The sequence below is a fragment of the Hibiscus syriacus genome, unplaced genomic scaffold (genome assembly GCF_006381635.1).
Source record: "Hibiscus syriacus cultivar Baekdansim isolate YM2019G1 unplaced genomic scaffold, ASM638163v2 tig00000132_pilon, whole genome shotgun sequence".
Lineage (NCBI taxonomy): Eukaryota > Viridiplantae > Streptophyta > Magnoliopsida > Malvales > Malvaceae > Hibiscus > Hibiscus syriacus.
Genome location: NW_024061764.1, coordinates 500177 through 512681, shown reverse-complemented (window position 1 = coordinate 512681; position 12505 = coordinate 500177). Strand labels below are relative to the sequence as shown.

Genomic DNA, 12505 nt, shown 5'->3' with positions numbered 1-12505 from the left:
ATTTGTATCTCAAAAGAGATAATTTGAAAAGGTGACATTTTCAAGAGAAACAGTCTTAAAAATCTTGTTTCAAGGGAAAGATTCTCTAGAGAGAATTTTTTTTCTTTTTGAATAAAAGAATATCAACATGTTTTAATTTAAGAGAAATGGAGTGAGATAAAAATAAGGGAAATAATCTCAAGTGAGATAAAAATTTTGTTTCGAGCGAGACAATCTTCAGGCTTGTATTTCAAAGGATTGAGCGAGACAAAATTCAATTTTAAGAGAAACAATCTCAATGTTTATGTTCCGAGAGAAACTATCTCATGCAAGATAACATTTTCATTTCGAGAGAAATTGTCTCAAGTGAAACAAAATTTTGCTTCAAGAGAAACGATCTCTATAGTTTATGTTTCAAGATGAACTGTCTCAAGCGATACTAAATTTTATTTTAAGAGAAACAATCTCAAGTGAGATAAAATTTTGTTTCAATAGAAACTGAATTTTAAGTTTGCATTTTAAGTGAAATTATCTCATGGGAGAGATAATTTGCTCCTTCATGTTGATGAGATCTAGTTGTCTTTAAGGGATTTGATCATTCACTAGAAGATTTCAAATCTAATGATGACATTGTTCCTTCATGTTAAGGACGTCTAGTTGTATTTAAGTAATTTGTTGTTAAAGACAACATTACTCTTTATTGTTGAGGAGATCTAGTCAACACCAATCTTTTCCTGAAAATTTTGTAAAAAAATATTTACCTGTAACTATCTTAAATGTTTTCATGAATGTCAGATGGAGTTTATCTTATGTATTTGATTTTTAATAAAAGGTGGTGGTTTTAGGGTTTTAGGGTTTATGGCACAGGCCCTATGAAAAACTTTGTTTGTGATGTGGAAGGGGAATTCTTTATTTAGTCTCAAAACACCAATGATGACCATTGCTTACAAAAATTATTGATTGAGATTTAAATATTTTATTTTCATTTCTAATATTTTAGTAATATATGAATTTTAAGATCAATAAAAAATTGTTACATGCCTCATTTATTTGTTATTTATTTAAATTACTTTATATTTTTTTTTCTTAAGTTTACATTAGGCTTAGTTAAAAAAATGTATAAATTATACTTCTCGTTAATTTTAGATGTTTGATATTCTTCCGTTAAAATGTGTTTAACGTTTTTTTCCGTTATCATTTCAGGGAATTGGTTTGTTACAAATGTCCAAAAAATATATCAATTACGCAAAATACGATGCTTTTATAAATTTAAAAAAATATCTAAACTTAAATTTTTTTTAAAAAAAATCCCAAAATTCTTAAACCCTACCAAAATGAGAACCGCCATCAATGCCGTCGTTCAGTTGAAAATCTAACATCACTAATCAATCGAATCTCCAACGTGCTTACCGACCGAAATCCCTTACTTTTTGTCACTAACGCCGCTTGAACAGGGAAAATTTAACTTGGAGTTGAATCTCAAGTTTTGCACCAACGCAACCAGCAATAGATGCAAAAGTTTTGCACCAGCCACCAACTTTAAACCCAACAAATCCCAAATTTTGCATCAACGCAGTGACCAACGCATGCACGATTAGATGATGCCAATTTGTTGGGAAATTTAAATTCCAACTCCTTTCACTTTAGATGACGACCGGAGGAAATTTAAAACCCTTAAACCTTAATTTCGAATTTCTAAATCTCAAAATTCAATCATCTAATCTCTAATTCTTTTTCACCATTAGTCGTTATCACATTCGCTGAACATCTATCAACTCGTTGTTGGGCTTTTATTGTCGTTCTTAAATCTAAATTTAATTAGAGAATTAGGATTTTAGAGATTTAGAATTTGTGATTTTAAGATTTCTGTGTTGTTTTGTGTAAAATAAGAAAATTTAGATTTTTTTAAATTATAAATTTTAATTTTAAAAATTAAAGAAAATTAAAAATCATGTTACGTGTCAAACATTGATTAATTGAATGATTCTTAACAAATTTTTTATTGTCGTTAATAGTCAGACACTTAAATGATAACGGGAAAAAAATATCATACTCTCACTTTGAATGGAAAAAAATTAAACGCCTAAAGTTAGTAAAAGAAATAATTATTTATTTCTTAATTAAGTCTTTATATTATAAATAAAGTTTAATTTGTACAGATTAATACTTAAATTTGATGAATTCTCCTAATTTGATACTTACTTTTTTAAGGATTAAATTAATTTTTAAACGCTAAACTCTAAATATAAAGGTTAAGATGAATAATTTCATTTTTTTCCTTGGAATATCATTGAATCTGCCCTTTTAGAATAGTTTTCCTTAATAAATTTGATGAATACTTCTCTCTAATCCCACATCGCTCGAGAATAAGGTGCTGATGGTCCTAAGTTTTATAAAAAAGACGAGGGGGCACATGGTGTAAGCGTCTTTGCGCTTGGGGCAATGATGCAGCTCATGAGGTTCTAACCGAGGCGCGTCTATTGCTGGTTGAAAACTATTTCCAAACCCCCTCTTAGGCTTGGGCTTGCCCGCGGCCTTAGAGAATTTCTGGAAGGGCTTCCTTCGGGGTAAAGCCTTACAATTACCAGTACAAATATTTTACCTTGAAATCATATGTTTGATGTGCTCCAAAGTGAAGAATTTAAGTACTTGAGTAATAATGCACTTGTTATTTAGTCACGGACGTGCTTCTAGATATTTTCACAAAGGACCATACTATCTGGAAAACACAGATTATTGTGGCAGATGCTCCCGAGGTTAACACCTTTCCTCACATTATTAAATCTTCTAGACGAGTTATAAGCTTAGTTAGAACAAGCACTCCAGTTTGAAGGCAGCCTATGTGAGACCAAAGTGGGCATATTTCTCACATTCACATCCATAGGCAGCAACCTATATTCAATGTCAAGCTCTTTAAGTATCTTTATCATTTCTTCAAGTAAATTCCCTCTCCTGACCCATCTCTCCGACATGTTTTGGTAGTTCATTCTGTGCTTCGACGCCACTGATATCTTCAGTTTGTTCATCTCTTCAACGTCCGTCACAACCACCAGCGGGTTACAATGCCAGTGGTGCTCCCTGCTCTCGATATACCTGCTTGCACTAGTAAACCTCAAATTCATACACTTTGTTTGACAATGACGACGAAGGAGATAAATCTCTAAAAGGTTTTTTTACCCTGTAATTCTTTTTTTCATGTTGGCAATCTTCTCCGATGGAGTTGAAACGTGGATGCAAAATTCGATTGTTTCGACCATGTCTGGACTTCGATAGAAGTTGCCAATAGGCTTGGTAGACAACACGCTGTTCGGATATACGAGCTTTTGGCCGTCATGTCTTAAGAACACTGTGGATAATATATTCATTTCCTCAACTACCATCTGAGGCTCAACACAACAAATGTTTGTAAATAGTAGTGATCAACGGATTGACCCTGGAAACAAAGGAAAAAGGAAGCAAGTTACCTGCATTCCATCCACCTCGCAGCGGTCGCCAACATCAAATGGATGCATTATAAATAGAAAGATGATTGCTTCAAACACTGTCTTGCATGTATTCCCGAAGATAAAAACCACCAGCAGAAGTTGTGAGCTTACGAAAACGAGGAAGTGGGCCACAGGGATGCCGAGTATCATGAGCCAGATTATGACAATGATAATGGCTACTACTATGTTCAACATGTTGTGGAGTTCATCGACGGCAGTTTTTGTATCATTTAGGGACAATGTGAGTGCTTTTCGATCTCTGAAGGCATTCACCTTGAAGAGGGAAAAAAAGTGTTTTAGTGTGTTTCTAAATAAATTAACACAAAATATGAATTATACTCCAATTACCAGCCAATTGTTGAGTGATGCCCTGCTGATTCCTTCTTCTTCCGTTCCTGCTCCGAAGAGATTCAATGCCTTTAAAGCTTCATCTCGACCCATAAACCGCATGATGTCTGTAAGGTAAATGTATCTGATAGGAGATTCATGTCATTAACTTAATTAGCATGACAACATCATTGAAAATCAGTAGTTTACAGTTTCAGGAAGGGGAAAGAGAATTTTACTGAGAATCTGGCTTAGCAACATTCTGGAAAATCTTCTTAGATGCTTCGTTTGCTTGGCATTCACTTGTAATCTGCACTGAAGATTCATCATCTTTCTCGGAGTGGAGTATCTGCTCATCCAGGGTAGTCAAGTGTCCGCCGCTGACCATATTAATCATCCTCCTCATATTCCAAGCTGATATATTCTTCTGGTTCAGCTTACGAAGGTGGTCGAGTTGGATACCATCAACTTTCCTCTTAGATATTCTCCTCTGAGTTCTTGGATCATTCTCAACTACACTGGTTTTTTGTTGTTTCCCACTTCCTACTTCTGCCTCAGTCCTTTGTGACTCCTCGTTCTCGGTTACGTTATCCTCTTCCTCTTGTTCGATGCTATTTATATCGAAAAAGGGTGGACCAGAGAGCATCTCAATGACATATTGATTGAAAAGAGCTTCCTGGATTCTGTCAAAGAAGGTGTTTACATGGAATGATGAAGCGAGGACCTTAACAAGGAGGGTTTTGACGAGCCATATCAATGTAGCCACCAAGAAACATATGATAATCTTTGTCACGTAGGGTAAAACCTTGCTGTTGGTCTCCTTCTGGACTTTATCATCAAATATCCAATGCCACACAAGCAATACCAGACCCAACCAGAGGCTATTCTGAACAGGCCTCCTCAATCCGTAAACGAAATACAGAACTCGTTTCCGCAGAAGAAAATTGCGCTCGATAAAGATCACAACTAGCCGAATTCCCCAACCCGAAACGAGTCGTCCACAAATTAATGCCAAAACCATTATCTCCCATTTCCATAAGTGAAGATCCCAAAGCATTAGTCTTTTGAGACCAGGGATGAGGACGCTACAAACTAAGGCTGCTATAATTAGAACCAGACTTAACCATTGAAGTATTGTCAATGCGCTGAATTTCAGTGCCTTATATTCATCCGGATTGTCTTCCATGTCTTCCTCGTCATGATTGTTTTCGTTGAACTCTTCTTCTTCGGAGTAGCTTCTTCCATATCGGTTCTCAACTGGGTCAAGCAACCTAGACTTGGTTTTGTTCACCAGTTGCCTCCATGAGTTCTGCCGAAGATAATCTTTTGAATCACACCTCGAAAACTGTCCTACCCCAGAACCGAAAGACCATTGGCGTGCTTCACTTTGGCCTGGCAAGTCCTTGCCCTTCTGCCGCACAGCTTCGGTCAGCACTTCGTGAAAGGAAACTTTGGATTTCTTAGATGAACCTGAAGGTTGTCGAACCTTTGAGGTGTTCCCATTTTCTCTGGCAGCAGCAGCATCGTTACTGTCTATGTTGACAACTACCTCTCCTTCGCTCTGCTCGCGAGCATCAACTGACTCTACCGTATCACTGTTGTTGGAGTGAATCAGGAGGGGTTGCTCTTCAGGGCCTTGTTGCTGTTTTGCATTAGAACAGTATGATCTCAAAGATTTTCTCAATGGCTCCATTTTAGGAAGTTATCGAAATCTTCAATTTCTTAGTGTGAAGTACTACTGAATAGTACTGATGACCATTCAGTGCACCTTTTTAATGGCGGGACAGTAGGAAATTATTTTTCCTGGAAAATATTCGAGCACTGTTAAGGTGAAAGACGATGTAGGCCGAAGCTAAAATTGCATTTGTGAAAACACAATTGTGTTGTGTCAGTGTAGTTATGTATTACGACAGGTTTAATTTAAGCCTAAAAAAATTAATATTTTCAGGTTGAACGTAACTTAAAATGTTAATTTTTTTTTAATATTTTTCGATTCAAATAAAAATATTATAAAAAATATGTGCAACCGAAAATAATTAAAAAAAATTAATATTTTAAGTTGCGATTAACTAAAAATATTAAATTTTTTATAACATTTTCAATTACGCATTTCTTTAACTTTAAATTAGGCTATCGTTCTTTAAAGATTCCCCTTATGTCATGAGTCATGTGATTAGAAAAGTTCGAAGAGCATCTTATAGTGATGGAGTCTTTTTATCTTCTTTTCTTCGTTTGCATTTAGCATAAATTCCAATGTCCAGCCAGAAATTCTCATGCAGATTCTTTTCATGTGGAGCTGTAGTACTTACGGTTCCATGAAAAATGAAGCTCCCACCGTTGTCACGTTCGAGAATTAAGAGGCTGCCACTTGGATTAGTTTTCATATATAAAGTTATTATTTAGTTTTTAGTTTTTTTAATACATGCATATATAAATTTTAAAAAGTATTCATTGCCAGTTAATTAAAACGTACCTTAACCATGAAAAACATTATTTTTCTTAATCAAAATAAAATTTTAAATGAGCGAATCGGTTATCTGGAAAGATCTTTATATCGATCTATTGCATATACTTTCTTGACAAAGCGTTCTTGAGATAGAATCGTTGGAGCTTGAGCAAGAAGCTGTCACGTACGTGCTTATGTTCTAATAAGTGATAGTTCGTCAATAATCAAGAATCACTCAAAATGATACAAAATTTCTTATTAGTGGCATCTAGGTTATTGTCACTAAAACTTTAATTTATGTCACTAGATGTATTTTGTGACGTAAAAGTCAATGTCACGACGATCGTCACCTTAGGTGTGTCACTAAATGTCAAAAGTGACGATGTATATGTTATCGTCATGTATTGTTAAATATATAGTGACGCTAATAGATAACGTCATAGTTTAATTTGCATTTAGTGACAATTACTTTTGTCATCAAATGATGTATATTTTCGTCATTAATAAATCATATCGTCACCAATAACACAATAATTTCATTGTATAGTGACGAAAAGAAAATTGTCACATTGTTAGTAACGTATTATATCGTCACCTAATAGTAGCATGGATGACATTTATATATAACATCACTATATAATTAATATTCAATGACAACTAATTATGTCACTAAATTATGTAAAATTTCGTTATTAATGATTTATATCGTCACGGATAATACATTAAAATCAACCTATATGTGACGAAAGAGAAATTGTCACATTTTTAGTGACATAATATAAATATTACCTAATAATATTATGAATGACGTTTATGCATAACATCACTTTATAATTTATATTCTATGACAGTTGGTTAAAATTAAATAAGATTTCTTTATTGATAATTTATATTATCACAAATAATGCATTAAAATCAACTTATATGTGACGAAAGAGATATTGTAGCAAACCACAAATAATTTATATTCTATGACATTTTTAATGACAATATATATTAAAATAAAATTATTTATACAAATCTAAATAAAAAATAAAATAGTTCACTTATTGCAAAATAATAAGATTTAAACAAACATTTCACTAAATACATAATAATTTAATTTCTATAAATATAAAAATGTTTAAATGTTTACAGAAAATAAAAATAATATGATAATATGACTTGTAGAATATTTCGTTGTAACAATCTCAATCCAAACCTTGAGTCAGTTGTGGTTCTGTTGATGTTGAGAGTATCATTTGAAGCTACAAATTAAAATAATCAACATTAGTTACTACAATTAATATTGTATAATAATTTTTATTTGATTAACTATATCGTTTACCTGAAAAGGTGAATCTTTGATGAAATCAAACGGTGAAATTGTTTAGCACCTATCATTGATGTATGGTCGAAGAACTTCACCACCCATGTCTTCTCTATCATTCATAGACGAGGTTGATGAATTTTCAAGTAGTTCTTTCCCAGTTAAATACATCTCAGCCATATCTTCATCATCATCTAGCAAGTGCTCCAATTCATCCCTTACCTGAGAATAAGTATATACATAAGTTTAGAATTGAAAATGGAAGAAAGAAAAAAAAAAAAACAAAAAATGGAAGTTAAAACAAATGCAATGTTCAATTGATTGATGTCAACTCGGCTCAAATGTCACACATATGACACTCTGCATGGTTATGTTTAAATACACAACCTTCTGGATGCTCCCAGTTATTGCAACTAATCGACTTTTAATTTGGTGAACCCGCTCCAAATTGAGAGTACTGATCTTTGATGTCAATTTATCTAAGGCAGGATGAGCCTCTAGCTCCAATGTCTTTGCCTGCACCGGAATAAAACAATAACCAAAACATAACGAAAAAAACAGCGTGATGGTAACAAAAAAGTTCACAGACAAACTAAGAGAGAGAGAGTTACTAACTTCATTTTCTAAGCAGCTTCAAGGCATGCCTCCAATGCAACAAACACAAATGGAAGAATCTTGAAGCCATTTGGGTTCTCAAGACTCTGTTTCTCTTCTGATTTACCTTCATCATCCAGATTCTGAGGCTGTGAAAACCTTGATGACAAATTTTGAGAACTCGATAGAATTATGTAGTTGGAATCATCAACCGCACCTTCCTAAAGAAGAAAACTAAACGATTTGGCCAATGAATATGAAAAAGAATCAGTTGTAGAGCCTAGTAACAAAATGGAAATTGGTAGAGAACCAAGAAAGAACCAGCAGGAGCTGATATTGACTATTTTCCTGACTCAATTTTTTTCTGTAAGTACTGGAGACTAACACTTTGAAATATGTACAAGGACATGACCCTCCAAGAACACTCCATATACAAGGAGGAACTTTTTAAAATTTAAGCATTCGAGTGTGGGCACATACTCGTACCCATCACACAATTAAATCCAAGTAACCTAGGATATTGAGCTATAGCAACATGACTGACTGACTACTTGCAAGTCTAGGGGTGTTCATTCGGTTAATTCGGTGGCCGAACCGACCGAACTACCATTTTCGAATTAACCGAACTTTTTTTTTTTCTTTAACCGTTAACCGAACCGAATTTTTTTTCGAAAATATTAACCGAACCGAATAAATTTCGGTTAATTCGGTTAATTTTCGAATTAACCGAAATTTTTTAAAATTTTCTAATTTATATAAAAATTAAATATTTTATAATTCAAAAAAACAGTTTATAATTAATTTAAATAATATATAATTATAAAATAAAAATTTTATATAAATTTTTTAATTAATTAATATTGATTTAGGTTTAAAAGTTATTGAATCTTAAATTATTAATTGGGTTTTAAATTGTTTGGGCTGAGCCCATATGTTATATATAATATATATAATATTTTTTAATTCAAAAAAATAGTTTACAATTAATTTAAATAATATATAATTATAAAATATAAATTTTATATAAATTTTTTAATTAATTAATATTGATTTAGGTTTAAAAGTTATTGGATCTTAAATTATTAATTGGATTTTAAATGGTTTGGGCTGAGCCCATATGTTATATATAATATATTTAAAATTTAAAATTTTATTTCGGTTAATTCGGTTAATTAACCGATTTCGAACCGAATTAACCGTTAACCGAATATCTAAAAAAACCTTAACCGTTCTCCGACCGAACTAATTCGGTGGCCGATCAAATTAACCGAATTAATTCGGTTCGATCGGTTAATTCGATTAAAACCGAATTTTGAACACACCTACTTGCAGAAAGAAGGTAAATGAGCATGCAAAGCAGCAGCTGGCAGCTACTGAGCTTATCACCGACATGCTGAGAGCTGCCAAGCTGATTATTAGTTACGAAAATGGAGTGTAACCACCAGCTGAGCTAGCAGGTATCTATAAGTTAAGTCAATAAATTGTGACAGGATAACATTTAAGCTTATTATCGCTAAATTCTAGAAGGCAATTATGTTGTTGAATTCCACTACGTTACTTAGACTCGAAGGCGAGTGTTGATTTGACTGCAATTATGAAGGAAAGATATCAATTTCTGTATTTTCTCCCCTAAATTATCAATTCACAGTGAATACTGTGATAGAATACATGATTTTACCTAATTGAAATAAGAAAATTTCATCGATGCAAAAATAAAGCAGGAAAATAAATAAGAACCCTAAATCAAAATGCCATGATAGAACATCAACTAAACAAACATATATATAACTAAAGAAATCAAATTAATAAATAACGAACCTGGTCTTTGGTTGCTTGAAAATGTCACAAAAGTCGGCTCTGAATCTCATCAACGAAGGGGGTAACCGAAGGATCCTTAGAATTCAAAAGCAAAACCTCTTGCGCTGTGATGATTGCCTTAATATGTTCCAAGTTAATCACGATCGCCCTTTCACGACCCAGAATCGTAGACGGGTACGAGATTTTTCAAATGATTTTCTAAGTATATTCGATATAACTATTCGAATATCAAAACATTACTCCAAATCTTTCAAAAATCATTTTTAATCCTTACTCAAGTGTAAAATTAAGTTTTAATCTTAAAACAATTTCAAAATAATTTTACAAAGTATTTTGAATTATTTCAAAGCCAAAAATTCCAGATTGCTCAGAAGGAACTGATTCACCCCTGAATGGTTTGGCTCTGAGAATTCCAGTATGCTCGGAGGGAACCGATTCTCCCCCAGGGGTACCGATTCCCCCTTGTATAACGGTCGAAATATTTAAATTTTACACTTAGGGAACCGATTCCCCATAGGGGGTATCGATTTCCCCACGCTCCAAGCTGTTTTATTAATTGTTTTCACACTAAAACGGTTATATGATCTTCACTAATCATCCCCAACGTTCAGAAGTGATTCAAGGTGAATTTAAACAAGTTCTGAAGCCTTTGATCAATAAGAAATCATAGAGAAACAAGAGAGAAAGCATCAAACACCAAGTTTGTACAAATCAAGCCAATTTTCATTTCAATATTCATTTTGCTTTCAAGAATACCATTTGTGCTCATTTGTAATTATCTTTGAGTGTTCTTTTCTTGTTCTAGAATTGTGCAAACATCTTACCTTGTGAGGTTTTCCTTGTAAGTTTGCAAATTTGTGTATTTCTCTTTGAAAAAGAGTGTACTCAAGAATTTGTGGTATAATTCTTGATGGAGCTATAAGGTTACTCTTTGTCCTCAAAAGAAAGAACAAATTAGTGAATTTGTTGGAAAATCCTTAGTGTGGATAGCTAAGGTAGTGGACGTAGACTTTGGTTGATAAAGTCGAACCACTCTAAATCGCTGTGCAATTACTTTCAATTTTCTGCAAAAGCTTCCACCAAAATTTTAATTATCAATTCATCCCCTCTTGGTCGATTCTGTCAATCGATTAACTCAACAATTGGTATCAGAGCCTCACTCATTTGAAGGTTTAATCGCCTCTTGAGTCGATCCGGGAAGAGTTAAATCGATAAAGATGGCGTCTACTTCCGGTTCATTCTCTATGGAAGAATCCAGACCTATTGACGTGCCTCCACACTTCAATGGAACAAATTATCTTCATTGGAAGAGGTGTATGATGATATTCATCAAAGCATTTGATATGGAAGCTTGGATGATAATCAAGAAAGGATATTCCTCTCATACTAAGAAGGCAAAGAAGTGGAGTGTTCAAGAACAGAAGGAAGCTCAACAAAACTCAAAGGCTATGCACATGTTGTGTTGTGCAATTGATCCTAATATATATAAAGGAGTTTCTTCTTGTTCAAGTGCCAAGGAAATGTGGGATAAGCTTGAGGAGATCTATAGAGACAAGGAAGATGAAGAACCAATAAAAGTGATGTCTCTATTAGCTCTCACAGAGCCAAAGGTATCTTCTAACTCAAATATATCAAATTCAAAATCTTTTAATGAGTTACAAGATGCTTATGATAAATTATTTTCGGAGTTTGAGACCATGAACTCCAAATACAATAAATTGTTTTCTAAATTTATTGCTAAAAATGATATTCTTTTAAAAGCTAAAACAGACTTAGAAAATCAAAATGAAATGTTGAGAAATGAGTTAGATCTTTCAAAAATAAAATCTGAAAACTTTGAAAAAGAAATTTTCAAATTAAACAAACTTCTTCTAGAAATGAAAATGGATTTTGAAAATCAAAATGAAATCTTGAAGAAGGATTTAGAACTCTTAAAAATGAAATTTGAAAGTATTGAAAAAGAAAATTTCAATTTGAAAGATAAGCTTGAAAGTTTAACAAGAGAAAAAGAGATCATTCTAAATAATTCATCTAATTCAATAATGACAATATGTTCACATTGTCATTATCATGGTCATAAGGAACATACTTGTCCTTTAAAGAAATGAAAACGATTTAAAATTAGACAAGTATGAGTTCCAAAAGGAACAAGAGGCATTGAAACTAATGTTCAAGGATCCAAAGAAATTTGGATACCAAAATCTATTTAAATGTCTCTTGTAGGTGTGTGAGAGCAATGGTGATAAAGATGATGATATTCAAGATGCTCTAGCCACGCATAAAAGGGAATGGGTACCCTCTAAACTTAAAATTTTTATTATTTGGTTGCTCATTTAGTTTATGCATGCATGAGTTTTTAAAATGTTGAATTATGTTTTATCTCATGTATGTTAAAAAAAATATTGTATGATGAACATGGTAATTTTTTTTTTTGGTAATGTTTTATAAACTCTAGTTCATCATATTATTTTTTGGTCAAAATTGTTTTTAAATGTAATTGATATCTCTTTAACAATTGATATCAATTTTTCAAAAACTTTGGTTTTA

The 12505-nt window shown here is 32.9% G+C and overlaps 1 protein-coding gene, 1 long non-coding RNA gene and 1 other non-coding gene across 3 annotated transcripts; 1 reads left to right on the top strand and 2 right to left on the bottom strand.

Moving 5' to 3' along the window:
- Positions 1–2403: 2403 nt before the first annotated feature.
- LOC120132446 lies at positions 2404–2554 on the top strand. The gene has a single exon (XR_005517004.1). It is a non-coding gene; the product is annotated as a U4 spliceosomal RNA (small nuclear RNA).
- Positions 2555–2627: 73 nt separating this feature from the next.
- On the bottom strand, positions 2628–5622 carry LOC120127303 (mechanosensitive ion channel protein 8-like). The gene is made up of 5 exons (XM_039145253.1): positions 4031–5622; positions 3813–3936; positions 3444–3737; positions 3157–3359; positions 2628–3072 (listed from the first exon to the last, which is right to left on the bottom strand). The coding sequence occupies exons 1-5, from the start codon at positions 5482–5484 to the stop codon at positions 2784–2786; spliced, it is 2364 nt and encodes a 787-aa protein (XP_039001184.1). The 5' UTR covers positions 5485–5622; the 3' UTR covers positions 2628–2783.
- A 1778-nt stretch (positions 5623–7400) lies between these two features.
- On the bottom strand, positions 7401–10131 carry LOC120127396. The gene is made up of 5 exons (XR_005516541.1): positions 9959–10131; positions 8162–8361; positions 7934–8062; positions 7565–7768; positions 7401–7484 (listed from the first exon to the last, which is right to left on the bottom strand). It is a non-coding gene; the product is annotated as an uncharacterized LOC120127396 (long non-coding RNA).
- Between the last annotated feature and the right edge of the window lie 2374 nt (positions 10132–12505).